Source organism: Aspergillus nidulans, chromosome VIII (assembly GCF_000011425.1).
Source record: "Aspergillus nidulans FGSC A4 chromosome VIII".
Lineage (NCBI taxonomy): Eukaryota > Fungi > Ascomycota > Eurotiomycetes > Eurotiales > Aspergillaceae > Aspergillus > Aspergillus nidulans.
The window spans coordinates 356,378-384,165 of record NC_066264.1 but is presented as its reverse complement, the minus strand read 5'-3'; the positions used below and the strand labels follow the sequence as shown (position 1 = coordinate 384,165).

Below are 27,788 nucleotides of genomic sequence, written 5' to 3'. Positions count from 1 at the left end.
TATGAGCCCGGCATTGCTCTAGGGACTGGGATACAGAATTATTACCTCTTTTTTTTTTTGTCATATCGAAGATATCTGCAGCCCCGTACCGAGCTATATAGACAAGCTAGGAGGTGGTTGAACATTACCCAAAGGACACTGGCAACCCAGAGCCTACTCCTTCAAATATACAACGAGTTCTGCTGAGATCAGAATATCTTGACAACAAAAATGGCGATTGCATATGATAAAGACAGCGCCACGAAGATCCAAGCCATCCTGAGCTTGCGGGATGACTGGCGCGCATAGTTTCAAGTCATTAAAGACCATGCAAACAAGCAAGAAGTATAGGAATATTTTGATCCTGATGCTGATGACAAAACAAGGCCTAAGCTGCCAACCAAACCAACAATTCTATCAGCAAATAAGGCCTTGGAAAATATATATTAATATTATCAAATAATGTTGCAGGAATGGAAGGATACGCGAAATATAATCTAATCAATAAATAAAGCTATTTACAGCTTAGTAGCTCTACAGATAAGAGAGCTTATAGCAGATAAAGAAATATACAAAATATTGCAAATACTGAAACAGCAATACACCCCAAGTGATTAAGAGGCAGATTTCGAAGCTTTGAAGAACTATAACAATGTCAGATCTTGATCAATTTGACAAGGAAAGATTTCTGCATGGCTTAATAAGTTTAATAATACTTATTTAGCAATCAAACGCCACAATCTCCTAGAAAGTAATAACAAGCATGTAAAACAACAGTTTCTGGCAGCTATATTACCAGTTTCCTATTCCTTTGCAGATAGACAGGCGGAGATGATGAACAACCTAATATATAAGAAGAAGAACTTCTATATACTCCTAGGACAATATCAGACTTACCTGGCCAATACTGAAGGCTTCAAGACAACAACTTCCAGAATAGCATTTACAATGCTTCATAGCCAAAGCAAACCCAATAACAACAGATACTGGAGCTTATATATATGTAGAAAGAACTATATATACAGCAGTTGCTGGTATATAATACACTTGAAATGACTAAAATAATAGAAACCTAACAAAGAGATTGAAAGCAAGATTAGCAGAGCCATTACAAAAGATAATAAGGTTAGAAGAAAGATCAAAACCTTAATAGAAAATAATAAGCAACAAAATAAGGGCAATAAGCAGAAAGAAAGCAACAAACCAGAGAAGTATTATATTATAATACTTGTTTTTAGTGCAGAAATTAGCAGCTTATTAAAGAATTGCTTTATCCTAGACTCTAGAGCTTTAATACATGTTTGCAATAATATCTCAAGGTTTGAAAACTATGATCCATCAGCAACCAGAATTCTTTATACTAGTAATACAATAATAAGGATACAAGGCACTAGGAGTGTCAAGATCTGTCTAAATTATAGTAGAGAATCAGGAAATATTATTATTACCTTGACTAATATAGCCTATGTGCTAGGTCTTTATACCAGCATTATTGGAGCTAGAAGACTTAAACAAGCCAGATATAGCTAGGATTTTGACAATAATATTATTAAGAAAGAAAATAATATTGTCTTCAAGATTGGAGATTACCTATCAGGTCTCTGGGTTGTGGAGCAACAAAGCAACAATGCATATACTTTTGCAACTATGGACAATTGACAATCAGCAAAACCACTACTTCTAAAAGGAAATATAGATATTTGGCATCAAAGAATAGCTTATACTTATATTAATACTCTGCAGCATCTTCCTGAAGCAGTTACAGGCATCAAGATTAATAATCTGGATGTAAACCATGATTCTAAGCAACCATGTGAAGATTGCAAGTTGGCAAATACACCTCAGCAAATCTCTCAGAGACTAATAATAACTACTACTGCTCTGCTAGAGCAAGTATACTTCAACCTTATCAAAATACAACCTGGTCTGAACAGGGATAAATAGATCACCTATTTCTATAATAAAGCCACAAGAATACATTTCATCTTTACCTACTAATAGAAGAGCAAATATGTCAACGCTGTACAGAAATTTATAAACCAGATGAAGAATCTTTTTGGCCTCACCATCAAATATCTGAAAAGTAACAATGAGAAAATACTAGGGTGTCAGATTACAATATTTAAAGCAGCAGAAGGCATTGCTTACCAGTACTCAGTAGTTGCAATACTAAATCAGAATAGAGCTGCAGAATAATCAGGATATCTTCTTATTACAAAGGCAAGGCAGGTTCTAATAGGCGCCTGCTTACTGCAAGACCTTTGGCCCTGGATTATTACTTTAGTTGCAAATATTATTAACAGAACACCTACAAGAGTGATAGGATAGAAAACACCATAGGAGATGCTTACAGGAAAGAAGCCAAATCTAGCTAATTTCTACCTGATTAGTTGCATATCTTATATATATTAGCAGCAAGAAAAAGGTGTAAAAATAGCTCCAAGAGCTTACCAAGGTGTTCTAGTAGGCTATGTAGCCTCTAATATATGGTTTATATGGAACCTAAAGAAGCAGCGAGTTGAGACAGCAAGAGATGTCAAGTTTGATAAAACAAGGCTATACAATCCATCAGATCCTTTTATAGAGGATGAGTTAAGTGTTAGCTTACCTATACTACCAGTAGAGATACAGATATTACCTGGCAGGGCTAATAGGGAAGCAATTAATACAGATATTGAGCTCTCCATATACATAATACCTAGTACAATGCAAGCGGAATCTCCCAATAAGCAGAGCATTGGAAATGACGAAAAATTGACTGAGATAGGAGAAGCTGGTATTAAGGAACCACAAAAGGAAGATACAGAGAAATATAGGTATTCTGCCAGAAAAACTACACTGTCTTCACCTCTGCTATTACCTATACCTGATAGAATACTGAACTCAGGCAATTCTGGCTTGAATTAGATGCCAGGAGCCTTTACAGAAGCAGAAGAACAGTCAGAATCTGCAGAACAAGAAAGAGAGGACTTACCAAGCTAATTATCTCCTTGAATTGCTCCAAGAAGATCAGAATCAGGCAAGCAGAGAGACTGTAAATCTCCCTAATACCTTAGAGGGTACAGATAATCTTAATTTGCAAGCCTTATCAAGATCAGGGGGTAGGAGATCAGGAAGATGGTGTCTGGACAGGCTCGATACAGCCAATATAATAGAAGGAAGACAGCAGACTTGTCCTTGAAAAGATCAAGCAGATTACCAGGCCTATACAGCCATTGAAGCACTATTTATCAAAGAGCCAGAAAGGGTTGAATATGCATTTGCTATAGTACTAAATACTGCAGAAGAGAGCAAGAAATAATAGCATTGCAGCAAGCTTCCTGAACTACTAAAGAACTGGTTTAATTTACTACAGCATCTGCTGAAGAATGAATTTATAGCAGCAGCGTGCCTAGAAATTGGAGGATTAGAGACAAAAGAAGTATTTATGCCTGTTAAACAAGAGGAGACAGCAGGGAAGCAGATCCTGCCGCTCAAATAGGTATTTATATACAAGTTTGACAAGGATAGTTACTTTACAAAGGCAAAGGCACATATCTGTATAAGGGGAGATCTTGAAAAGGATTATACTGTTAATAACTATACTGCAACTACTTCAGCAAGAGTATTTAGAGCAGTCATAGCTTTAATAGCAGCCTTTGACCTGGATACAGACCAGAAAGATGCTATCAATACATACCTTAATTCCTTACTTGATACGCCTATCTATATACAAATGCTAGATAGCTTCAAAGTATCTAGAAAGATATAGAAGGTTAGAAAAGTACTATATAGGCTCAGGAAGTCTGGACAGCTTTGGCAGCGCGACCTGAAAATAATACTTATAAAGTTTGGACTTCTACCAGTTCTAGAAGAAGAATACCTCTTTTTAAATAAGTACATGATTATTCTGGTATATATTGATGATATTATTATTATCAACCTACCAACACCAGCAGCCAGAGAGGCAGCTAAGTGCTTCAAAGATAAACTGGCAAAGCAATACAAGCTTCGGCATATAGGAGAAGTAGGATGGTTCTTAGGGGTAAGAGTGCTCAGAGATAGGCCTAATAAGAAGCTCTGGCTCTGCCAGGACTCCTATATTAAGCATCTTGCAGCATGTTTTTACCTAAACAGCCTTGCAAAATAGCCAGAAATACTATTAGCAAGCTTATATAACCTCTCTCCAAATAAATACCAAGCAACAGAAGCTCAGATCAAAGAATATTAAATAAAAATTAGCTCTATACAGTACCCTGCAGTTCTAACACGAGCAGATATTATATATACTGTTAGCCATTTATCTGAAGCCTTAACAAATCCTTTACCAGACTATATTCAGGCTGCAAACAGGGTCATTATATACCTATATACAACATATTTTCTGGCAATTAAATACTCAGGCAACAATACTAGTAAGGAAGTTGTTATATTAGCCTCTAATACAGCATTTGCTGACCAACCTGACCAGCAAAGCTCTGCAGGATACCTTTGCAAGCTATATAATAGCCTGATTAAATAGAAATCTGGAAAACAATATATAGTCATGACTTTAACAACTGAAGCTGAATATCTAGCTTTATCTGATACAGCAAAGGCAACACACTGGTGGAAAAGGGTATTCAGAACCATGGGTTTTGATCCGCAACATCAGATAGCAGTATACTGTGACAACCAACAGACCATTAACTTGCTTACCTCCAAAAATATCAAGCAACAATCTAAGCTCTGTTATGTTGACATATATAGATCCTGGCTTTGTCAAGAGGTTCAGGAAGGCCAACTCTATGTTAAATAGATACCTACCAACCAGATGATCACGGATGGCCTTACCAAGAGCCTCATAATCTAAAAACACCAAGAATTTGTCAGGATGCTCAACCTAGTGGACGTGAAAGACCTCATCCAATCCCAAGAAGGAAACTGAAGGACTCTTAATGCACTGAGGGGGTGTGTTAACCAGAGGAGATTCCTCCTTACTAATCAATGTTCAGCACCTTGTTTGTTTGCCTGTCTATTTAATGCTTTACACTGTTTATATGGCAGGGATATCTGTTTGATGCCTTATACTGTTTATATGGCAAGGATATCTCCTGCATAAGCAAGAACCTTCTTTTTTGAAGCCTTGGAAAAGGTATAAATTGCCTATACAGATCATAGTTAGGAGATTAAGACCTTCAATGAAATCGTTAACTACGGATATTGATTACATAACCACCCCAATAATCCACAGATTGATATTAAAGGTCTTGATAATATAGCTACAGTCTGTATAGAGATTTTATATCCATTGAAAGATTTCTTCTCATCGTCAAAAGAGATGTTGATCTCTCTATAACCGATGGATGAGTGGAAGGTCGATCCAGGTCCTGTATGTTTGATTAGCAAGGAGAGGTCTCCTCTGGGTGACACAACCACTATTATTTAGTGGTTGTCTTCGCGAATATTGTAACTAAGTTAACCGATAACGGTCACCTGTCTTGTTAGGCACCAAATACCCCGCCGATGCCGCAGCAATATGGAGCTGAGTTTTAGAGAGCAGGCAAGCCACTATTCCACTGAAGGCGATAAAGTAGCATATGCCACCAGTTAATTAGGCGAGAATGTCAAGCAATCCTAGAGCATCAGACAGAAAGGCAAGACCGAAGAGCCTACGTGGGAGGAACTCAGTACTACACTCGTACATTGTTACAGAATCCGACCGCAGCGGCCTACCGACTCCTGAACGAGCGGCAGGGCAACAGAAAGGGACGAGATTGGGGATCACGATGCATGAAGATTTGGCAGTATTTCGACAACCCCGCATTCCGCATCCAACTCTTCATCGAGACGTTAAACGAAGGTATTCAGAGAGAGTTCGCCCGCGCACCGCAAGCTCCGCTCATCTCTGGCCGATGCTATCGAACAAGCTGCTCGCTACGAAAACGTCCTATCTCGAGAGAAGAGCCGACGAAGCCCCAGAGAGGCGGCCATCAATCGGATGTCGGAGGGCCTACACCAGCTACGGGCCACCAACCTACCTATAAGCGGAAAAGAGAGTATGGAAAATTTGTAGCTCGTCCTCCTGAACTCACTCCTCTACTCCACCGCTGCAAAAGTACCGCCGGTAAACTGACGGCACCCGTACAGAGCGGGTAGAGAGGAGATGCTTGCCTGGACACGTCTCTCACAAGTATGATCAGACCCCATAGAATAGAGGTCTTGCGTTTGAAGCCAGCTGTAGCCATTCAACCAAAAGGGTTGGTCTGACAACCCTAAAGGCCTGTTTTTGTATCCAACAGGTGCCGGAAAGACCACATGATAGGCAGGGTTATAATAGGGTTCCAGGGCTGGAGGCAAGTCCTGCTGGGCCATATAGATCTTCACCAGGGCTGGGCCCTAGGTGCGTTGCGAAACTTGTTCAGTCGGGAGATGCTTGCCTGGACACGCCCTCTTACAAATATAGCTTTACGAACATAGCGTTAAAAATCTGGGATCTAATATCTCTCGGCAACCTTGCAGTTTCATCTTCTCCGTGTTCGTGAGTATAAATTGCAACTACTTATCTTGGCGCTGAAGCTCATGATCCATATCAAAAGTACTTTCGACCGCAACACGAAGTGCGGGTACAGATCTACCATGCGCAGAATTGATAGACATTAATGTATTTGCAGTGCCTCAAGGACGGAACCTACCACGGCGGTTACTACAACGACAAGAAGTAGAATCCCTTATAATTCTGCTGATCCATATAAACTGACTGAGCTCGCAGTGTCTGCATCTGCACCCACTAGATCTATGCATGCTTCAGCGAAGCGCACAAATGAAACTTGTAATTGTTTGGGAGAGATTGCTGCGGAGGGTCACGAATGGTATTCCTAATTCTTGCTTGCTTGACAATAGCAAAAACTTGTTTTGGCTCTCTATTTTGCTTCCTCTCGTGGCACAAGCAGTGCTTGCCAGTTGACCCTGTAGATTGCTTTGCTTTGCTTACGATACTCCAGATAGATATGTCCGTAAGAACTGGGAACATACTGCGGAAGCAGTTACTCAGTAGGAATTTTATACCTGTTGACTAAAAGTACTGTTCCCAGCTAGCTCAAGTCAGCAAGTTGTAACTTATAACGTTTAAATTAAAAGCCTTTCTTGACTGTATGGCCGCCGGTCTGTCAAAAGCTTTCATGTGAACAGTTTAATATACCTCAAGTATGAACCTGTCAACGCTTCTCAACGGTTAACTCCTATTAGAGAAATAATAACGACACTTTTCTTTTGAGCCTGGCGCTAATCCTCAAGCAGCCATTGAGGTATTGTTGCGAGTTGCAATAGTTATCAATGTACTATCTATCTGGACCATGACTATCATAAATGTCCCACATGGTGATCTATTTAATAGTTTGAAAGCAATTACCTAATGATTCTTATAAGAGTGAGATACTGTACGGCCAATAAAGAATCTGAATAAAGTAAAGCTAGCAAATTTCTAACATGAGTTAAATTCCTGAACTTCGTGCGCGGACTACGCACCAGCAGTGGCCCTTGAAGCTGGGATCTACGTCAACGTAGTTGATCACGTTTTGACCGCCGTTTAGTTCATCCCCATTCGGTAGGCCGTTTGTGAGGAGACTGCCGGAGAACTTGTAGTGGTCTTCCCAGAACCAGCACAAGCAGCTGGTGTTGTTACACTGCTTGGTGAAACTATACAATCAAAAACATCACCGCATCGCACTAAGGTAGCAGTTTGTCCTGCCTGCCATTGTTATTCGGCGGCTTAACTTCAAACCCTCCATATGGTGGAACCGTCACAATAGACCCCACTTAGCATGTTCTTCTTGACTCCTCAAAATTCCACTAGTTAGGCTCCCTCGAGTAGACATACTGATAATTGTTACTGACGGTTGTGTCTTCATGGAAGCAGAGATGGTTGAGATCTACTAAGCGAGACTAGAACTCGATAAATTGAACGCTACAAAGCCCTCGTGGTCGTCTGCGACATCCACCTCGTAGTTTTCGCCATCAGGAGCAGAAATTCCTTCCTGAAATGTGGTGGTCGGTAAAGTGTCAATGCTGATGTCTGGACTCCGAATAGGAGAGTCTCGTGCAAATGTAGCTGTCAACACAGCTACACACCCCTAGCTATATACCTCTTCTTATCATAGGCTTATGAGTGGAACTCTGGTCAATGCAGTGACATATTCATTGGGCCAAAGAGATGTCTCTGCATGGGAGCTGGAGCTAGAGCGTTGCTGCCTATACGAATTGATAGTGGCGTCAAGGGCACTTGCTGTGCGGTAAGACGCGAGAATGGCTGGCGGGTAGGGTATGAAAGTTTGCTCAAATAAAGTCGCATTCTTGATTATGGTAGCGGGCGCAAAACAAAGCAATGTGATGGTATGACAGAGGTTGGCCCCGCCGGGGAGTATTTCCAGCCAGACCGTATGACTTCAGACACTAAGTGTGAGATGCTGACTCGTCACGGGCCTTCAACATTGTAAGGATAAAGTAAGCTGACAAAAGAGTTGACCCATAGGAAGCTCAGGATTCCTGGTCAATATATAAATTGCAGGTTGCAGGATGGAGAATGCAGGATGATTGCTTGGAGGTTGCTAGATACATGGATCTTTGAGGGGTTCTACATAGCTACAGTGCATATAGTTGTGTATTACAAGGATAGATTTTTGGGGTCAAGACACCAAGAATGGGGCTGTCTTCAAGAGGGCTTAAGCCAGCTTTTGTAAGGTTCAACCTGCCAGTCAATTTCAGCACTAAACTATGGATCCCGGACCTCAAGCAGATTCTAGAATTTTGAGCATAATGACCCGTGAGAAGGTATTATTTGGCTCAAGCCTTCTATTACTAAACGAAAGCTAATGCAATAACCGTAGGTCAAATGAAAGCCTCCGCGCGCGCAGTCTCACCTGATCCTGTAGATGAGGCCAAGTGACTGTGAGCAAACATCAACCACTCACTTGAGGCATCCATTGACTGACTCCTCAGCCCCGGTAAATCTCATATGATCGTGTCCGTGGAGCTCCAGCCGAACGTCTGTCGCTCGAGGAAACCCCTTCGGTCACCGTCAAACCGCCTACAACGAGCTGGTCAACGACGCCGGAGACTCAGATTCAGACCCAACACGCGCAAAGCCAATCATCTTTCACAACACAGTCGATCATATTAAAGATTTTGGCCTCTACCGCCGGCCATAATTATGACGCGGAGTAAGAACCCAGGAACCTGGGTGAGAGCGATTATGACGGCTGCAAATTCAGACTAATCAAAGCTTAATACAGCAGTCTCTTTCCCACATCTCCTCTAGATGCTTTATCAGGTAAGATCGCTTATTTCTTTTCTGTTATTTCTAACCAAAAGAACAATATAGAAGATCAGACTTTCATTCTATTATCCCTGATGGTTAATATGGAGTCATCAAGCTCAGCGCGCTCATCCTAATTAACAACACTTGGGCTAGATAACTTTATTTCACAAGACTCCTCGTGATTTAAAATGGTGACCAAGACCGCTTCGCAGATGCTGCGGTAAGAATGTATCTTGCCAGGATTCCCCTACTCAAATCGCTCGCTAATACCAGCAGCCAAGTTCTCATCCCCGCAGCGATGGACCAAGTTCTTCCAGAAACGACCGCATACTGCGACTTTGACAGGGGGTATGAAAAGCATTATATGGAGCAGCCACGCGCCGCACTTGCATTGACTTGTTGCCGTAATGATACTGGGAATCACCGAGCAAGATGACAAATAAAATTATGCCCAGTTTGCTTGCTATGTCTTTTCTCTGCCCTGTGAACACCAAGCAAATTTCATTTCCCGGAACAATCCTCAATGGAGGGACCGGTATATTGCCCTCTTATGATTATGTTATTGTCGGAGGTGGTGTGAGCGGCCTCGTGGTCGCGAATCGCCTTACCGAGGACCCGGAGAGTATGGTCACATCATTTGATATTGATCTAATGCCGGTAAAGCTGACGGTGCAAGTAGCAACCGTATTAGTGATCGAGGCTGGGAAGATGTATTATTCGCAGACATTCTTGGCTAGAGTACTAACATTTCTAGTGACAATCACTCCCCAGCGATTCAGTACCCACGAAATGTTTTGCTGGCTCCGGTGAACAATAGCTGGCCGATTACCTCTCTTCCAGATGCCGAACTCAATGACCGTACAACGCCTGTGCAAGCCGGTCTAGTGCTCGGTGGAGGAGGAGCCATCAACGGTATGGCCTTTGATCGGGGGTCTCCCGGTGATTATGACCTTTGGGGTAAACTTATCGGGGACGATAGCTGGAGCTGGATAGGGCTTTTGCCGTATTTTAAGAAGGTGACTTTGATGAGATCTTGCCAGTAGTACTGCTGATATGGTCAGAGTGAAACATTCACGCCCCCATCCGAGGATTTACAAGAAGAGTTTGGAATCGGCTTTGAACCGGACGCGCATGGGTTTGCTGGACCAGTTCACTCTTCATATCCCCCGTTCATTACTACGACTCAGAGTAAGCCCTTCCAAATGCGTGGTCAGAACCAGTTCTAACTATTGCAGAGTCATTTATCCGTGCGGTTCGTCAAGCTGGCCTTCCAATTCAGCTTGATGGCTCTGCCAATGCTATAGGAGGTTTCTGGAGTCCGAACTCGCTTGATCCAGTCACACGAGAGCGTTCGTACGGACGAACAACTTACCATGAGCTTTCAAATGAGAGACAGAATTATCACGTGCTGCTAGAAGCCCTCGTTACTAGACTTACGCCTGACTTATCCGGTGTCGAATACGTCCCTGGATATGACCCGACCTTTAATGTTATACCCCAAGGCGCAGAGCGCCGCAAGGTACGGGCTCGAAAAGAAATCATCATGGCCGCCGGTGCGATACATACGCCCAAGATCCTGCAACTCTCGGGAATAGGCTCATCAGACGTCCTCCATGGTCTGGGTGTTGAACAAGTTATCGATCTTCCTGCCGTCGGCGAGAACTTCCAAGACCACCCAGTCCTATACGGCTCGCAGGAATTGACGAACCTGAGTGATCCAACACAGCTTCTATCGTATACGTACTCGAACGCGACATACGACGCAGAACAGGGGGCGCTATACGAGCTCAATCGGACCGGTCGATGGACTGCCTCATGGGAAAATATCTTGTCCTTCCTCACGGCGGAATATCTAAATGTTTCAACGACGAGCTTGACACAGGCGGCTCAGCAACCAGCGGATAAGTTCCTTCGTCCCGGTCTAGATCCGACAATCGTCCAAGGCTACGAGAAAGTTAAGTCCGCCACGCTAAAGTCCATGATTGAGGGCAGAATAACCCTAACGGAGAATTTGATCGGGGGAATCGTAAGCCTCCAGAAGCCACTCAGCCGGGGATCTGTCCGCGCGGCCTCAACTGACCCGTACAACATGCCACTTGTTGATTACCGTGCGTTCACTAATCCACTGGACCTGGCAATCTTTACCCAAGGTATCCGATTCAACACAGACGTTCTTCCCACGACGGATGCATACCAGGAGCTGGGAACTGTTGTACATTTCCCGACCCCAGGCTTGTCCAACACGGAGCTTGAAGCTGTAATTCGGTCGTCCGCCGCTCCCACCTTCAACCACGCTAGTGGTACGTGCGCAATGCTGAAGCTAGAAGACGGAGGATGCGTTGATAACGAGCTGAGGTTATATGGCTCCATGGGGCGCATCCGAGTCGTAGACGCCTCTATATTCCCTGTCATTCCGTCTGCCCATACACAGAGCACTGTCTACGCAGTAGCCGAGAGAGCAGCAGATATAATCAGGGAACGGCACTAGCATCAATTATCAGAGTACATCCATTTCAATAAATTGATATCCATTACCAGGTCCGCCCTTCACCCACGATCACCACTCTGTAGGAACTCTCCGCTAGTGGCTTTGCTAGTTTTCATGTCTCGTCCGCGTTGTTCACAGTTTGCTACATGGGAAGAGCTCCTTGGTACTTAGTTGTTGAGCTTAACAATTCTACTACCCACAAGCCTATCTTCAACCAGAAAGGTGCGTGCGTGCACTTATCATCGGAGGAGTCTCGCAGAAAGATATTCAACTGGCTAGCGTGCAAAGACTCTGAGTGACTGCTATGAGGCGGTCTATCAGGAGAGTCAGAAAGTAAGTGACGCAACTAGTGGTAGCAGATATGACACGTGAGAACTATGCCATGAAGAGAGTCTGTTTTCTTGAATGGCCCACCGAGCAAGAAAGCTATCTAGCTGGGTGCTGAATAGCCCCTGACGAAGCGACATCCGTGCCGGCGCCACGGCGACCGGTACACAACCAGTGTTTGACTTGTTTTACTGCATGACTCGGTGGTAGGCAAGTTTGATTGCATATTATTTCATTGCTTGGGTATGGTGAGCTGTGACATCCAGAGCTCTTCCTGGTAGAGACAATGTATAGAATATGAAACAATATCACGGGCAAAAAGAACGTATATGAGACTGAGGTAAGCAAGGGTTCGAAACAAACAGGCCCCGACAGGCTAGAAGTGACTGAAAGAGCAACAAATCAATATACGAAACTCAAGTCCGAAGATAATCGACGCCTGGAGATAGATAATATAAGCAACAATCAGAGTGGTAAAGGATACTACATTTCTGAATAATACCTCGGGTTATATGCAAGCTTTAGAACTAGAGCTTTCTCTGCCAAGTTCTACTGACTTAACAGTAAATGATAGTGCAGGTGAGTGGCCAAGTAATGCAAAATGAGGCGGGCGCGGTCAGTGGGCAGCTGGTGAGGCAGGTCCAATAGTCATCACTGCATTGAGCTGTGATCACCATATAGCCGTCTTCTGTGTCTCTGATATCCTCGGCTGGTTATAGAGAGCAAGCGTTAGTTTATGTGACTAGTTAAGCCCAGGGTTCTAATTTCCCGCGGGTTGGAACAAACCATGATCTTAAGGAATGTAGACCACTTACACGTCAGGGCACTTGCCCCTGCAATGAGGGCAATGGGCAGGATAGTGGAGAAGAAGCGCATAGTGATGTGGGCGATAATCGAGGAAATAAACCTTGAAGTTTGGGTAACAGGGTCGGTGGTGTTTTTGATCGATTAACTGAGCAGCGACGGATGTCGTCTGAGAATACTCCAACAACGGGGGAATCCAGGTCTCTTATATACTTCGTCCAAACTGGCTGGTGTTCTGTTTATTCGAGCACGTCGTCAATATTTCGCTAGATGCGATTCTTCTACGCTCAACGCATGCTTGACCATTCCTACGCTAGTATGCAGGGCAATATCGAAAGTTGGAGACCCAGGCGGACTAGCAAAGCATGGGAAGCGCTAGCGTCGTTTATGACAAGATTGTCATACGCCCTGAGGAGGAAGCTGGACACTCACGCTCTCATCATGGCCATGCCGAGAAAATCTACAAGGCGTCTGAGACCATTGAGGTCACGAACAGAATAGCTTGGATGAAACGAAGCTGTTCAAATTAGTGACTTGTTTTACTGGTTTGTGTCTATCTAATTATCTCCCGGAAGTGCAGGACACAAGAACAATGTCTTGGTAACAAAGCTGGGCTGATGTAAGACTAGATATTAAGCTGACTAGACATGCAGAATTATATTAAGCCGACGCAGAGTATGTTCCTTTTCGCACGGAAACATGTCCGCACTTTCCTGAGAATCAGTAATATGCGCCGGTCCGTTTATGGATAAGAATTTCTTGCGATGTAACTGACATGGATGACGCCAAGGATATACAAGTTTCTCGCAGACAAATGGGGCATCCTCATCAGACAGTATTGACCAATAAAGGTAATAAGATAGTAAATGCGCCTAGTAGCGAAAGTGAAAATGAAAGGGCAGGGCAAGTGGTAACCAGTGGTCAGGCGTTGCAGCCCTAATTCCAGAGATAGCTGGGAACTTCGCTATCTCCTGGGTCGGAATATTGCCCCAGTGCTTTGCAGCACGCTCTTATGATGGCCTGATCACTAGGCATAAAACTTCGATATCCCAACCATTTTGCCGTCGTTGCCAAGGCCATTCCGGCATGATTTTTGGCAAACGATGGCCGCAGGAGCCAGGAGGCTAGGGCTGGACTTCTCCTTGTAGCTAACTGCATTTTATTCACCTTTAGTTCTCATGGTATTCTTCTCGCTGTTATGAGACGTAGAAATTCTCGACTTTAAGCTTTTCTTCGATTATATTGAAAATGCCAATTGGCTAAAGGCAGATGTCATCAATCTACTCGACGAAACGCTCATCAGCGGGAATTTGGCATTTCTGATTAGATGTGCGTGGCCACATGCTACGCCTTGGATGCGTCCGGTTGTTACATTGAGGACTGTAGGGAAATGCTGAATATATGCGACCAACGTGCTAGAAGGTAAGAAAATAAGCTTTGCGCGCCAGTAGAGATCCTCGCTGACTTCACTGAGTATCTCTATTCCTGAAGCCAAAAGCGTCACCCAAGTGATAGGCCAATACTGCGGTGTCTGGGTGAGGGGGTTATTGTGCCCCGTAGAGTGTCGGAAGAGTCGCCGGCGAGACCAGAATGTTTCAAAGCGCCGGTAGTAACATTCCGGCTTGTAGGCCTTTAGAAAGCCTATTTATACAGTACCAGTGCGTATCTGGGGAATATGTTAAAGGTTTGTTCCCTATAGTGTTATGCGAGAGTATATTTTGCAAAAGCCGCGTATCCACTTCCCAAGGCCGGATTGTGCCGTCGAGCATGATGCGACGTCTCTCATCTGGTGAAAGTTGTACCTCTTCACGGCGTACGTATGCTCAATTTGATTGTATTCGGGTGACTTCCAAATCCTAACTGTGCCGTCTCCTAATCCAGAAGCTGTTAGTCTGCCGTCAGGTGAGAAGAGTCGACACTTTCGGAGTACATTTTCAGCGTACTTTGTGTGTTCTGATGTCTAGCTGCTAGACCTGGATATGCTCTCCTGAATTGGCCATCGGCTAAAGCTAATGTACAAGATGCTTCTTTAGAAAGGGAAGAATTTGCTCCAAAGTTGCTTGCTGTTGTTAGGCTTTGGATTAAATAATAAGCCCAATAATGACAGCGGCGATTTTTTGGAATCAGTATCTTGGATATCTAGATTGCTTCTGGAAATAAATTTAGCATGCTCTCAGGCAAGTACAAACCATCAGTACTGTCATCTGCACGGCTATTCGTTGATAGTTAATATTGAGCCTCGCAAGGCCGTTACGTTGATTTTGCGTAGGAGGCTTATTCACTATTTGTCCTACAGTAACGTACTCATGGGATCGACGCCATTATGAACGCCCTCGAGAGTGGTAATTGCAAAACTTTGTATATTCCATGAGCCTTAACTTAGCCGTTATTGAAGATATATAGGGGTATTGCAGAAAACAACCAGATTGCACCATGACACCATCCCCCCAACACACGCCTCCTAACCTAAACATCAGCGCAATCCGTAGAACTAATGATATCCCTCCAAGTGTCCATCATCTCCTGTTCACGCTTCATACTTTCGCCAATCGTCGCTATAGCATCCAGTCCCAACGCCAGCCTTCCAGGTAAGCTTCGCCCTTCACAACGGCCCGCCTTCGTAAGAGCCTCAACAATAACCCTTGCCCCCTTGACCGGGTCACCAGGCTGGTGGAGATTATAAGCAGCCAACGCATCACGAGCCTGCTGAGTGCCAGCATGTAAGTCATTGATCCGTTTCCGCGCAGTGACCTTGTGCCCGCCGCTGGTGGTGAGGAAGTTGGTGCGGAAATAGCCTGGCTCAATGCATGTCACGTCGATTCCGAGCGGAGCAACCTCGTGCCGAAGGGATTCAGTGTAGATGGCAATTGCAGCTTTCGAGGCACAATAGAATCCCGCAGCGGGAGTACCATCCCACCCAGCAATAGAGCCGAGATTGGCGATGACCCCGGCTCTGCGGGCACGCATGGAGGGGAGAACGGCGCGGAGAAGCCGGATCTGGGAGAAGACATTCACGTCAAATTGGGCGAGAATTTCATCGTTACTGCTCATTTCCGCGTTAGAACAGGGGATTCTTCATAACCAGGGATAATGGAATCAATTGGTATGATATGGCGTGACATACCTGCACTCCTCTACCGCTCCTTCGAGGATATACCCGGCGTTATTGACAAGAATGTCAATGGGTCCAATACTAGCTTCAACATCGTCAACAACAGCCTTGATTTCCGCATCGCTCGCTCGAATATCAAGTGTTTTGGGGATGACACCGAGTGGAACGAGATCGGCGAGCTTAGAGACGTCGCGCGAGGTCGCCACCACGGTGTCGTTGTTCTGAGCAGCGGCAATGGCGAGCTCGCGGCCGAACCCAGACGAGCAACCGGTGATGAACCAGACTTTTGACGACATGGTGAAGCTGTAGGTTGCGCAGGATACAGTTGCAGCGGATGGGAAGTATAACACATGACTTCACGGGCTACCGTAATTTATAGAGCAGCGGGACGGACTTAACGGAGCGGGCCGCTGACAGGGCGTCCAGCCAAGATTCGCTCGCCGCCCGGTGACAGTGCCTCGGGTCATCGCTCCTCCCGGGCATTGGCGTTCTCTCCGTCGGTGCGGATGACCTCCCGCTCACACTGTATAGAGTAGACAGTCCCGGAGACATCAAAACTTAACAGGAGAACTAATCCTCACCCTCGTCGCCCCTAAAGACTTCTTACTTCTAACTGGAAAGTCACGTGCTGAACGATGGCCTAGGACGCGCAATACATCCGCTGCTCAGCCAGATGCATTTTGGGAACATTTGAGACACTCCAATTGTTTCAGCAGGGTAACTATTGGTGTTCATTGTTAAATTTGCTGCCCACGAGATAGGTATATCCATTAACATTGTTAGCACCTAATGAAGCTAAGGCACTGCAGTATGGGTCCTTGCTTAAACTATGCGGACACAAGACAAAGCGTTGCACTAAGGCCTTGAGAAGGGGCATCCTGTATATCAGTATTGATTCCGTCACTATTTGGTGACAGCCTATACTTAAGTCCGCGCATAGAACGCGGATCGTGAAGCTGGAGTGGAGTGCTGGATTGAGCGGGACATCTGATTATATCCAGTCGAAGTAAGGTTATAGTATTGTAATTCCTGTTTCACTGTAGGGGCCAGCATCATGCTGTCAGGAAGGAAACTGTATATGCAAGGAAAGGTTAGATTAGATGCGCTTCGTCTAAACGTTCGTATTTCGGTGCATAAATGGGAGTCTCTTCAAAGCACGTGGTGATAACGAAGCCAGAACACAGTTGGAGGGATGCAGTGGTAATTCTTGATGGCTACTGACTTTGCCTTGACGGGACCTTTAGTCTTACATCGATCACCGGAAGTGAATCTGCGACATCTCGCGCCACAGCGCTCTAACTGGCGCCAAGAAAGCGTGATCGGACCAGAAGAACTGTCTCATATGGTCATGTAGTTCCGGCCACGAAAAGTAGGAATAAGGGGCAAGCAGTTCCAGATAGCCCGAGCGAACTACCCCTTTTGGAGCAAATGAGCCGCCAATATAGAGTAGCCAGACGAGTAAATCAGAGTTGGTATCACCGTTCCATATCACGGGGTCGGCATATCGCGCCTCCCGAATTTGGATAAGGAGCTGGGATGAAATGTGGGACTACCGCAAAGATGCAATCAGTATATACTGAGTATTCTTCGGGGTGAAGTTCGGTCTATACGTGCAGAGGAATTGTACCTACCGGAATCACCAGCTCACACCAAACCTTACAGCACAGCGTCACGGAACATAAGCACGCCGCTAGGCGACAACAATCTTGCAACCGGGATAGGTCTGATAGCGCAATAAGACGGGATTGGACAGATGCGGTGTGATTGTTAATATGGAGCATGACCATTGCATCGGCTTTCTGTTGTTGAGGGACATTCCGCATGCATTGCAGAGCGTGGAGATCTTCGAGCACAGCAGTAAACTTCTTACCGAACATATGTGACCGGGACTGGAATCCCGGAGGAAGACGATAGTCGCTTGAAGCGAATGCATTCCGTGTCCAGAGAAGAACAGCGAATGTGGTGTGGTCGACTATGCGCCTGGAGCCTGCGAGAAGGGTCGAGTTCAGGTCTTGCCTGCGCAGAGATGATATGGTCAGCTAGAGTGCAGTAGAGAGAAGCGGCGGCACACTAGGTAAGCTGACCAGAAAATGGCTCGCTTGATTCCAGCAGTCAGATTGACACTCTTTCTCTGGCAGATCTTGAGGAGCTGCTGCACTGCGCCCATATGCAGTTCCACCTGATATGTCAATCCGAGGCGAGCCTAATCCGGAATCAGTGTGCATCAGCAATCAAACACTTGAGAGTATAAAGACAGAGTAATATCCTTGTTGCAATTTACATACCGCCACTCCAGCGATCAGCAATATAGCCCCAATAGTCGCCTCCGAAGCCGCGTCGTCCTCAGAAGCCATCCGCTCACGGATATATGTAATCGCCTGACCCTGGTACCGCAGGCACTCCCGATCAAGGTTCCCGCCGGTGACTGCATACGCGAGGGCTAGCATTACAGCATTGATAAGAGCGGGATCATCGAAACCGGTTCGGAAGACCGAGCGAAAACTCTGAAAAGCAAGTTCCTGGGCTACGCTAAAGACCGGCTCCGGTGCCTGCCTGGCCCTGTCTGGGGCAGTCAGCAGAAGAGACGGAATGAGAAGAATAGTAGGGAAGTTCGAAGTCCTGCACACTTACAATCACCAAGTAACGCCTGCAGCCTTGATGAATTCACTGCAAGGGTCTGGAACGGATCCAGAGCCCCTGAGAGGTGGGACACAACTGGAGCTAGACTGGAGCTAGTGACTGTACATGGTGTCTCTGTCCTGCCGGATTTATCGAGATCGCGGTCTTTAAATGTTTTTATGATAAAATTGGCCCTGGAAAGTTGCTGCTGTTTACGTTTCCTTTCCAGCGCTCTCTTGACCGCGTGAGAGCGCGCTTGACGCTGTGACGCCTTGTCCTTTGCGTGGTCATTAACTTGTATCGAAATGAACCGAAAATCCTCGACCATTCTCAATCTTGCCTTTGAGAAAAGAAACGTTACAGGGGCTCAGTACAATATTCTGTGTGGATATTTTTCGCGACGAGTGAGAGTGGCACGTATACGAAGTTTAGTACGCTATGGAAGAACCCTCGGAGATTTTGCTTAGAAATGCAAACTGGCGAGAAGAAGCTAGGGCTGATTAGGAAGAATTTCATTTCCCTTTTAGGAACAATCTGTTTGCCCTAACTAGTTAACGTGATCAACCCAAACAGCTCCATAGTCTAGCGATATATCGGCATCTCCTAGAGAGAAAGAACCTCTGAATTCCATTAGGAACATTATCTCTGCTATAAATTTGTCAGCCACGATGATTTTACCGCAAACTCCCGAAAAAGGAACTACATATACAAGGCGGCTTGCGTCCACCGTGAACGTTCCTCATTGTAAACAGATGTGATCACCATTATGCCCCCTGGCCTACCGACCACAATGACAGAAACACGCCTCTTTAAGCCGATCAAAATTGGCACCGTCCAGGTCCAGCACCGCATCGGAATGGCACCCTTAACCCGCCTGCGCGCAAATCCCGACCGTACCCCAACATCGCTGATGAAGGAGTACTACACTCAACGAGCCTCAGTCCCCGGAACCCTGATAATCACGGAGGGCACGCTGATCTCAACAGCCTCTGCAGGAGCTTTCCCAGGCGCCCCTGGCATCTGGCGCGCCGACCAAGTCGCCGCGTGGAAAGAGATCACTGATGCAGTCCACAAAAGAGGCAGCTTCATCTATGTGCAGCTGTTTAGTATGGGTCGCGCTGCGGAGAAAAAGTTGGCAGAGAGCGAGGGAATAGAGGTCGTGGCACCTAGCGCGATTCCCATCCCGTATGATGAGAAACCTGATGCGCCTATTCCGCGGGCAATGAGCGTTGCCGAGATTCAGCAGACGATTGTGGATTTCGTGAAGGCGTCAAAGGACGCACTGACTGCTGGTTTCGATGGGGTGGAGATCCATGGTGCGAATGGGTATCTCCTTGATCAGTTCCTCCAAGACACGAGTAACCAGCGCGACGACGAGTACGGGGGCAGCGTGGCGAATCGGTCACGACTCCTCCATCAAGTCCTGCAGAAAGTCGCAAAGGCTATCGGTGCCGACAAGGTCGGACTGCGCCTTAGTCCCTGGTCGCGGTTCCAGGGAATGCGAATGGACGATCCGATTCCGCAGTTTGCAGATATCATCGACAAGGCAAGCGACCTTAATCTCGCGTACCTGTCGCTCATCGAGGCCCGAGTCTTTGGTGCTCGTGATTATGAGGGGAGTCTAGATGGGGATAAAGAAACATTGGACTTCGTGTACGAGCGTTGGCATGGACCGGTTCTTGTTGCGGGTGGATATGAGCTCGAAAAGGCGCGGAGGCTAGTTGATGAGCAGTACCCGAAGAAGGATATTGTTGTTCTGTTTGGACGGCATTTCATCTCGAATCCGGATCTTGTGTATCGGTTCAAGGAAGGGGTAGAATTGACCAAGTACCAGCGTGAGACGTTCTATGAAATCCGCTCGGCGGTGGGCTATGTGGACTATCCATTCAGTAAGGAGTACTCGGCGACCGTGAGCGCTTAGTGCTGTGCCGAGTGAAGAGAGATTACAAAGTTTTCGATTCAGAATTAGTGAGATCTTGCATTAATATAATGGGGCGTATGCGACACGAAAGACCTGTAATTCTGTCCTGGCCTAGGAGCAAGCACCCTGACTACGAGACTGTTAGGCGAGCTCTAGTAAGCTGTGCTCATAATTCCAGATCAACCTCGCTGGAAGCCGCGTGGGCAGGTTAGTAAGGTTGAAAGAATGTCTCTGCCTGTCGTCTAACAGTCCAGTATATATTTTTCTCGGATTATGCAGGCTTTCAGATTTACGAAAATGTGGTAGCCCAGGTTTGGACTTTTCCTCATCGAAATCCTAATATCTCAAAAGTACTCTTTTTCCAGACAAGCGCTGGGTGAACCCATAGAGGGGTATAAGTTGGCTAGTTGTAATTTTTTTTTTGGCTTGTTAACAAGAACAAACTGCAATATCCATTCTTCCATTAAAGTTAAAAAATAGAAAGATACTCGGTTAAGCGCTAGATGACTCCTGTAGATAGTCTACTTATCTGAGTGACAGGTGGTCCACCCTTCATGAGAACTATTTAACTTAAGATGCAGAGAGGCGCAAGTAGTTCTGCCCTTCCAGCACTAGAAGTATGAAACGCTCTGAGAGCCCGTGCTTGGGCAGCATAGTCGCAACGGAACAGAAGGAGCACTCTGATGAGGCCCTGCGGTTTGATCTACCCGATGGTACCTGTATAGCTAACTGGGCCGTGACAACAACCAACCCTCCTAAGAAAGAGCCTTGACTAAGCCGTCAGGCAGTACTAATCCTACCCGCTGGCGTGCCCTGACCCACGATGCGATTACCCCAGACCCGCAGACCCACTACTAACCTCTATTTTGCTAGTGTCTTTCACGGCTTCGTATCAGCCTTATAGTAAATGACTATAGCTGGACTCAAATGACGAGATATTTGACCTAACAGAGCCTGTGAGACGTGATCAAGCTTGTATGAGTTTGTTTCCAGGCAAGCATACTGCAACTTGGACTAAGGTCACACATATCTGGCCATAGCCCATAGCCTGATCTGTCAGGAGAGTTACCTACATATTTAACTAGCCCGTGACAAGGGCGCTTACCAGTCTAATCTGACCGTAATATCTAGAAGAATGCTAGGACCAGCTGTTTCTCTGAGTAATAGACTTGCTTTGCTTATAAATCAGGTGGTTTTGACTGTTGGAGATAGCTTCAAACCTAAAAATGGAACCATCTCAGCGGCTAGAGGGTGACGGATCGGTCGAGGAGGGCGGGCCGTCCGGGAGATACGGGAACCTTTGCCGGTCCCGGCATCTTTGAGAGCCGGGAGTGCCAAGAACGGAGCAGTGGAATGGCCAAAGAATGAGCTTGGCGGTCCATTCCATCATTCCCGACATCCGGCGAGCGCCTAGCCCTAATTTGATGCTCTGCCATCAGATATATGCCCATTTATATAGAAACTATGTCCATCTATACAAGACAACTTCTCAAAATCTCTTTTTATTTATTTACCAGGTATCTCGTACAGAAACCGTGATGGGTCAAGACTCTGCAGTAGGCGAAGCATCTTCGCAGTCCACGCGTGGTGACGGGCCTCTATCAGCAGTGGAACAAGAAGATAAGCTACACAATGAAGTTTCGAAAGTGGCGAAGCGATTGTCGACATCTTCTGCTTCGGAAAATGGGCAGCCCCAGGTACTGAACCCGATGCCTGGCAGTAACCTTGACCCTTCGTCTCCCGCATTTGACGCTCGCACCTGGGTCAAGGAGTTCAATAGATTGCTTGAATCAGACCCCGAGTCTGCGCCACCTCGGGCCCTCGGCGTCGCGTTCAAACAACTTGGTGTATTTGCATATGGCACAGCCGCAGAGTTTCAGAAAACCACCGGAAATGTCCTGATTGAAGCAGCAGTTTATCTAGCAAGATGGTTTCGTGGGAACCGACATGGCAGACGCGTCGATATTTTACGCAACTTTGAGGGCGTCGTGGAAAAAGGGGAGATGCTGCTCGTCCTCGGGCCCCCCGGTTCGGGCTGTTCTACTCTTCTCAAGTCGCTAGCAGGGGAAACAGCGGATCTGAACATCGCGCCGGAATCATACATCAACTTCCGAGGTTTGCTGTTCTCTCTCTTTCTTTTCTTTTCTTTTCTTTTTTTTCCCTCGTATCTTGGTGTTTGAGATATTGGCTAACCACGTGCAGGGCTGGACCTTGCCAGTGTCCGTTCCTCGTTTCGTGGAGACGTTTTGTACAATGATGAGCTCGATACTCACCTGGCGCATCTAACTGTGGGGGAGACTCTGACATTTGCTTCTCGTGCTCGCTCTGTACGACACGTACCGGGGGCCTTCAGCCGCAGGCAGCTGGACACAGCACGCCGCGATGTCATGATGGCCACTTTCGGCTTGAATCATACAATCGATACTCGCGTTGGAGATGACTTCGTGCGTGGAGTCAGCGGAGGAGAGCGCAAGCGAGTCAGTATTGCGGAAGCATCTCTCGCCGGGGCGAAATTCCAGTGTTGGGATAATTCTACGCGCGGGCTCGACAGCGCTAATGCCATTAACTTCTGCAGCAGTTTACGCCTTCAAGCAGACCTTCTTGATGTAACCTCTGTGGTTACCTTGTACCAAGCACCGCAGGCGGCCTACGATGTAAGGCTACCAAAATTAAGTTTATTTCGGTACCAACTCTTGCTGATAAAATTCGTCTCATTTCTATTAGCTCTTTGATCGAGTGACCTTAATCTATGAGGGAAGGCAAATATTCTTTGGTCATATAACCGAAGCAAAAGGTTATTTCGAGAAACTGGGCTTTTTTGGTGAGTTCTTGAGCGTGAATGAGTCGTGTGCCTTCAGGTCGCTAACATCTTTCAAAGCTCCTTCTAGACAAACAATCCCGGATTTTCTCACGTCTATGACGAGTGCGGAGGAGCGACGTGTGAGACCTGGGTTCGAGGAATCAGCGCCTCGCTCACCGGATGAGTTCGCAGAACGATGGCGGCTAAGCGATGAAAGGAGGAAGCTACTGGATGAGCTGGCATCATACGAGCAGAAACACCCCCCAGAGGTGCGAATGGCGGAGTACGACCGGTCCAGGCGAGCTGAACAGGCTCAGCAGCAGCGCGCCAAGTCTGCTTATACCATATCATACCCTCAGCAAGTTTCTCTGACTCTTTGGCGGGCTTACCGAAGACTGCTAGCTGATCCTGGTTTCACAATCGCCTCCTTGCTCTTCAACGTCGTGATGGCGCTTATATTGGGTAGCATGTTCTACAATCTCAAGCCAGATACCTCTAGCTTCTATTACCGTGGAGGGATTATCTACTTTTCGCTCCTTTTCAATGCATTTGCAAGTCAGCTCGAGGTGATTCCGTCTAAGCTCAATTTTTCGGTACGGTGGGACAGCTTTTCTAACCTAACTGGAATATAGGTTCTGACTATCTATGCCGAGCGCCCAGTTGTTGAGAAGCAGAATCGCTATGCCTTCTATCACCAGTCTGCTCAGGCGATTGCGAGCTACCTGATGGATCTACCCTACAAGATCATCAATATGTTTGTTTTCAACATTCTCATTTACTTCATGGCGAATCTGAGGCGAGAAGCGGGTGCTTTCTTCTTCTTTTGTCTCACCACACTTCTCAGCACTTTAGTTCAATCAGCCGTCTTTCGCACATTGGCCTGCATTACTCGGACTTCCGAGCAGGCTATGATCCCAAGCGCCATTTTAAGTCTTGGGCTCATGATATACACGGGATTTACAACGCCGCCGGGGTATATGCCGGGATGGTCGCGGTGGATGGCGTATATCAACCCCCTATGGTACGGTTTTGAGGCTTTGATGGCGAACGAATTCCATGAACGGGACTTCCCATGTGCTAGCATGGTGCCTACCGGACAAGGATACGCTAACCTCCCATCGGCATCACAAATATGCTCTGTTGTGGGCTCTGAAGTTGGCTCGGCCCTTGTCAATGGGGATAGCTACATCAGCAAGTCGTTTGACTATTGGAACGTACACAAATGGAGGTTAGTGAATTCCAAAAACACGATTGATACAGAAGGACAGTGCACTAACGGGTCTCGCTCGAATAGGAATATTGGGATTCTCTGCGGATTTCTAGCAATCTTTTTCCCTACTTATGTGCTTGCCGCCGAACTTGCCAAGCCACCTAAGACACGCGGTGAAATACTGGTATTCGGTCGTGGCAAAGGATTCCATAGAAGGGAACAGCCCTTGGATGCTGAGAGTCAAGAAAAGGATCGTCCAGTAGTGGCAGATAAAACGCACGGTTCACTGCAGTCTGACACGATTATTGCTGGGAAGGACGTGTTCCACTGGGAGGATCTCTGCTATGATATCAAAGTCAAGGGTGGGACCCGCCGTCTTCTAGACCATATTGATGGCTGGGTCAAACCGGGGGTATCTACTATCCTCATGGTAAGAACTATCACTATAAAAGGGATATGGAGCTAAGCGTCGCCTTCCTAGGGTGTATCTGGCGCAGGTAAAACGACACTCCTAGACGTTCTGGCAACCCGTGTCACCACCGGTGTTGTGACTGGCCAAGCAATGGTGAACGGAAAACCGACAGATCCGTCTTTCCAGCATAAGGTTGGCTATGTTCAACAACAAGATCTCCATCTGAGCACCATGACGGTCCGCGAAGCTCTACAGTTCAGTGCTGTCCTTCGGCAATCCGCCGAAATACCCAAATCTGAAAAACTAGCCTATGTTGAGCAAGTTATTGACACACTGGAAATGCGAGAATTTGCGGATGCCGTTATAGGTGTTCCTGGAGAGGGCCTCAATGTCGAGCAGCGCAAACGCCTAACAATTGGTGTAGAACTGGCCGCTAAGCCTCAGCTCTTAGTCTTCTTCGACGAACCTACCTCGGGGTTGGATTCGCAGACCTCATGGGTCATTTCAGAGCTTATCAAGAAGCTCACCAATAGTGGTCAGGCAGTTCTCTGCACAATTCATCAACCATCTGCCATTCTGTTTAACCAATTTGATCGGCTGCTTCTGATTGCACCAGGAGGAAAGACCGTATACTTCGGCGGTGAGTTCTTTTGTCTACCTCTGATCAATGGCTGATCTGATAATATTCCAGATCTAGGCAGCGGTGCCTCAACCTTGATACAATATTTCGAGAAATATGGTACCCCTCCCTGTCCAGCAGGAGCCAACCCCGCAGAGTGGATGCTACGGGTGATCGAGCCGCCTGCTGATGGCTCAAAAGGACTGAATTGGCATCAAATATGGTTGGACTCTCCCGAGTATCAGGCAGTTAAAGCTGAGCTTGGTCACCTTCGAAATCTTCGTACACTAGGATCTACACGCGGAGAGGGTCTTGAGGTTGAAAACAGCTCTCAGCACCAGGAGTTCGTGGCTTCCTTCTGGACACAGTTCAGCCAAGTCTTGCAACGTACCTGGAAGCATTTTTGGCGATCACCGACTTACATCTGGTCTAAAATTATACTGGTCGTCCTTTCTGTACGTGGAACTCGTCGTCAGCTCTCTGCAAGGGACTAATCATATTTTGACTATCAGTCTCTTTACTTAGGGTTCAGTTTCAATGTCAACAATTCGATACAAGGGCTTCAGAATCAACTATGGGCCATCTTTATGTTGCTCATTTTGTTCATCAACATTACTGAGCAAATAATGCCCATGTTTCTGCCCCAACGAGCGCTATACGAGGCGCGTGAGCGGCCTTCGAAGATTTATCGATGGACAAGTAAGACTTTGCCCATCACTTGAGGCTTTCTGCATATTTTAACTTACCTCTTGAAGCATACCTACTCTCCAATATCCTCATTGAGCTCGTCTGGCAGACTCTCATGGCAGTCTTACTGTACTTCTGCTGGTATTACCCTGTGGGCTTCGTCCAGAACACCACCTCCGATGACCAAGCTATCCGTGGTTTCGCCGTATTTCTATTCCTATGGGTTTATCTACTATTTACCAGCACGATGGCGCACTTCGCCATCTTCTGGATAAACCTTCCGGAAACCGCTGGCGTGCTTACCAGTCTTTTATGGATGCTGTGCATCTTGTTTTGCGGGCGAGTAAAAACTCAACATGCTGATTTCATCGTATGCTAACCAGAAAACAGAGTGGGAGTATCCATGGCCGATCTACCCAAATTTTGGACCTTCATGTATCGTGTGTCCCCCGCAACATATCTGGTTGGGGGCATAATGTCCAACGCAGTCGCCAACTCGGACGTAATATGTGCCGATCGTGAGATCCTCCGAATGGCTCCAATCGGAAACCTTACCTGCAATGAGTTCCTCACTCCGTATATCAATGTCGCTGGCGGCCTTGTGCTCAACCCGACATCGCAGAGCACCTGCGAATACTGTCCACTTGCTACGACAAATGAGTTTCTTGATCGGTTTCAGATCTCCTACAGCACAAGGTGGCGCGACCTTGGGCTTGTATGGGTTTACATTCTTGTCAATATCGTGGCGGGAATGGGACTGTACTGGGCGTTCAAGGTCCCAAAACGAAGGGGTAGCAAGCATGCTTGAGAGAAAGGTGGACCGAAGACTGGGTAGAAGTAGGGCTAATTTAGTTAACCATTTTCTTTAATGTTTCAGTGTCCCTATTCTTTGCATCCCCAAATCTAGACCTTCGAGCGAGCTACAAATCTAGCTTCTATATCCTGATGTTCAGGGCTTAAACTGCCCAGTTCTTTTCCAGGGTATTAACAACCTATCAAACCAAGTATTTATTGAATTGCTATGCTAGGTGCTTAAGAGGAATACTATAATACTAAGGGTAGTCAATACAATCTTATACAGTGTTAATGATACTAGTATATGATAGGAGGGTATGGAGGACCCGGGCGTTTTGGACAGATACCTCAGCCGAAACTGGGGTTTTGCCCGAGCGCCATATAATTGTGTCTGGCTGATCGGGCAATGTCTTCTCGATCGGCGAGCTCGCATCGAGATTATACCACCGAGGGTTCTGAACTGTAGATGTTGTCCGGTATTTGTTGTAGAAGAAGGTTAATTGATTTGCTGAGAGCGTTATTGAGGCCGTACCAAAAGACAGATGGGGGATACGGTGGTGCCTGCTGCTGTAACAAACTGTTGCTGCCCGTGATCAATATGTTGGTTGAGGCTGGTGCGGATGTCTATAAGAGGGACCAGAAAAGACGCAGTGTGTTGGAGAATACGAGGGCGGGGCGAACAAAGACGGACGAATGAATTATAGATAAATACGATGATAGAGATACTTGTAACCGAGATTG

At 46.3% G+C, this 27,788-nt stretch overlaps 8 protein-coding genes across 8 annotated transcripts, besides 1 other annotated feature; 4 read left to right on the top strand and 4 right to left on the bottom strand.

Annotated features, from left to right (window-relative positions):
• Positions 1-27,788: part of a sequence feature (contig 1.172 1..523550(1)) that runs on past both edges of the window.
• On the top strand, positions 5,300-6,662 carry ANIA_09349 (uncharacterized protein; the record flags this gene model as incomplete). Its single annotated transcript, XM_677526.1, has 5 exons — positions 5,300-5,329; positions 5,653-5,996; positions 6,317-6,340; positions 6,460-6,478; positions 6,612-6,662. 5 exons carry the CDS (start codon positions 5,300-5,302, stop codon positions 6,660-6,662), a joined length of 468 nt encoding a protein of 155 aa, XP_682618.1.
• On the bottom strand, positions 7,359-7,814 carry ANIA_11658 (uncharacterized protein; the record flags this gene model as incomplete). Its single annotated transcript, XM_050613128.1, has 3 exons — positions 7,359-7,374; positions 7,465-7,635; positions 7,756-7,814. The coding sequence occupies 3 exons, from the start codon at positions 7,812-7,814 to the stop codon at positions 7,359-7,361; spliced, it is 246 nt and encodes an 81-aa protein (XP_050468967.1).
• Positions 9,480-11,789, top strand: ANIA_09348 (GMC family oxidoreductase; the record flags this gene model as incomplete). Its single annotated transcript, XM_677525.2, has 5 exons — positions 9,480-9,601; positions 9,709-9,963; positions 10,008-10,269; positions 10,315-10,441; positions 10,489-11,789. 5 exons carry the CDS (start codon positions 9,480-9,482, stop codon positions 11,739-11,741), a joined length of 2,019 nt encoding a protein of 672 aa, XP_682617.1. The 3' UTR covers positions 11,742-11,789.
• Positions 12,626-12,944, bottom strand: ANIA_11657 (uncharacterized protein; the record flags this gene model as incomplete). Its single annotated transcript, XM_050613127.1, has 2 exons — positions 12,626-12,777; positions 12,884-12,944. 2 exons carry the CDS (start codon positions 12,942-12,944, stop codon positions 12,626-12,628), a joined length of 213 nt encoding a protein of 70 aa, XP_050468966.1.
• Positions 15,339-16,280, bottom strand: ANIA_09347 (SDR family oxidoreductase; the record flags this gene model as incomplete). Its single annotated transcript, XM_677524.1, has 2 exons — positions 15,339-15,945; positions 15,997-16,280. The coding sequence occupies 2 exons, from the start codon at positions 16,278-16,280 to the stop codon at positions 15,339-15,341; spliced, it is 891 nt and encodes a 296-aa protein (XP_682616.1).
• Positions 17,240-18,931, bottom strand: ANIA_09346 (uncharacterized protein; the record flags this gene model as incomplete). Its single annotated transcript, XM_677523.1, has 5 exons — positions 17,240-17,533; positions 17,616-18,023; positions 18,056-18,187; positions 18,270-18,547; positions 18,616-18,931. 5 exons carry the CDS (start codon positions 18,929-18,931, stop codon positions 17,240-17,242), a joined length of 1,428 nt encoding a protein of 475 aa, XP_682615.1.
• On the top strand, positions 19,370-20,864 carry ANIA_09345 (alkene reductase; the record flags this gene model as incomplete). Its single annotated transcript, XM_677522.1, has 3 exons — positions 19,370-20,512; positions 20,703-20,731; positions 20,804-20,864. The coding sequence occupies 3 exons, from the start codon at positions 19,370-19,372 to the stop codon at positions 20,862-20,864; spliced, it is 1,233 nt and encodes a 410-aa protein (XP_682614.1).
• Positions 22,063-27,060, top strand: ANIA_09344 (uncharacterized protein; the record flags this gene model as incomplete). The annotated part of the gene is made up of 10 exons (XM_677521.1): positions 22,063-22,639; positions 22,727-23,178; positions 23,249-23,345; positions 23,403-23,917; positions 23,957-24,964; positions 25,016-25,586; positions 25,638-26,020; positions 26,078-26,264; positions 26,321-26,573; positions 26,643-27,060. 10 exons carry the CDS (start codon positions 22,063-22,065, stop codon positions 27,058-27,060), a joined length of 4,461 nt encoding a protein of 1,486 aa, XP_682613.1.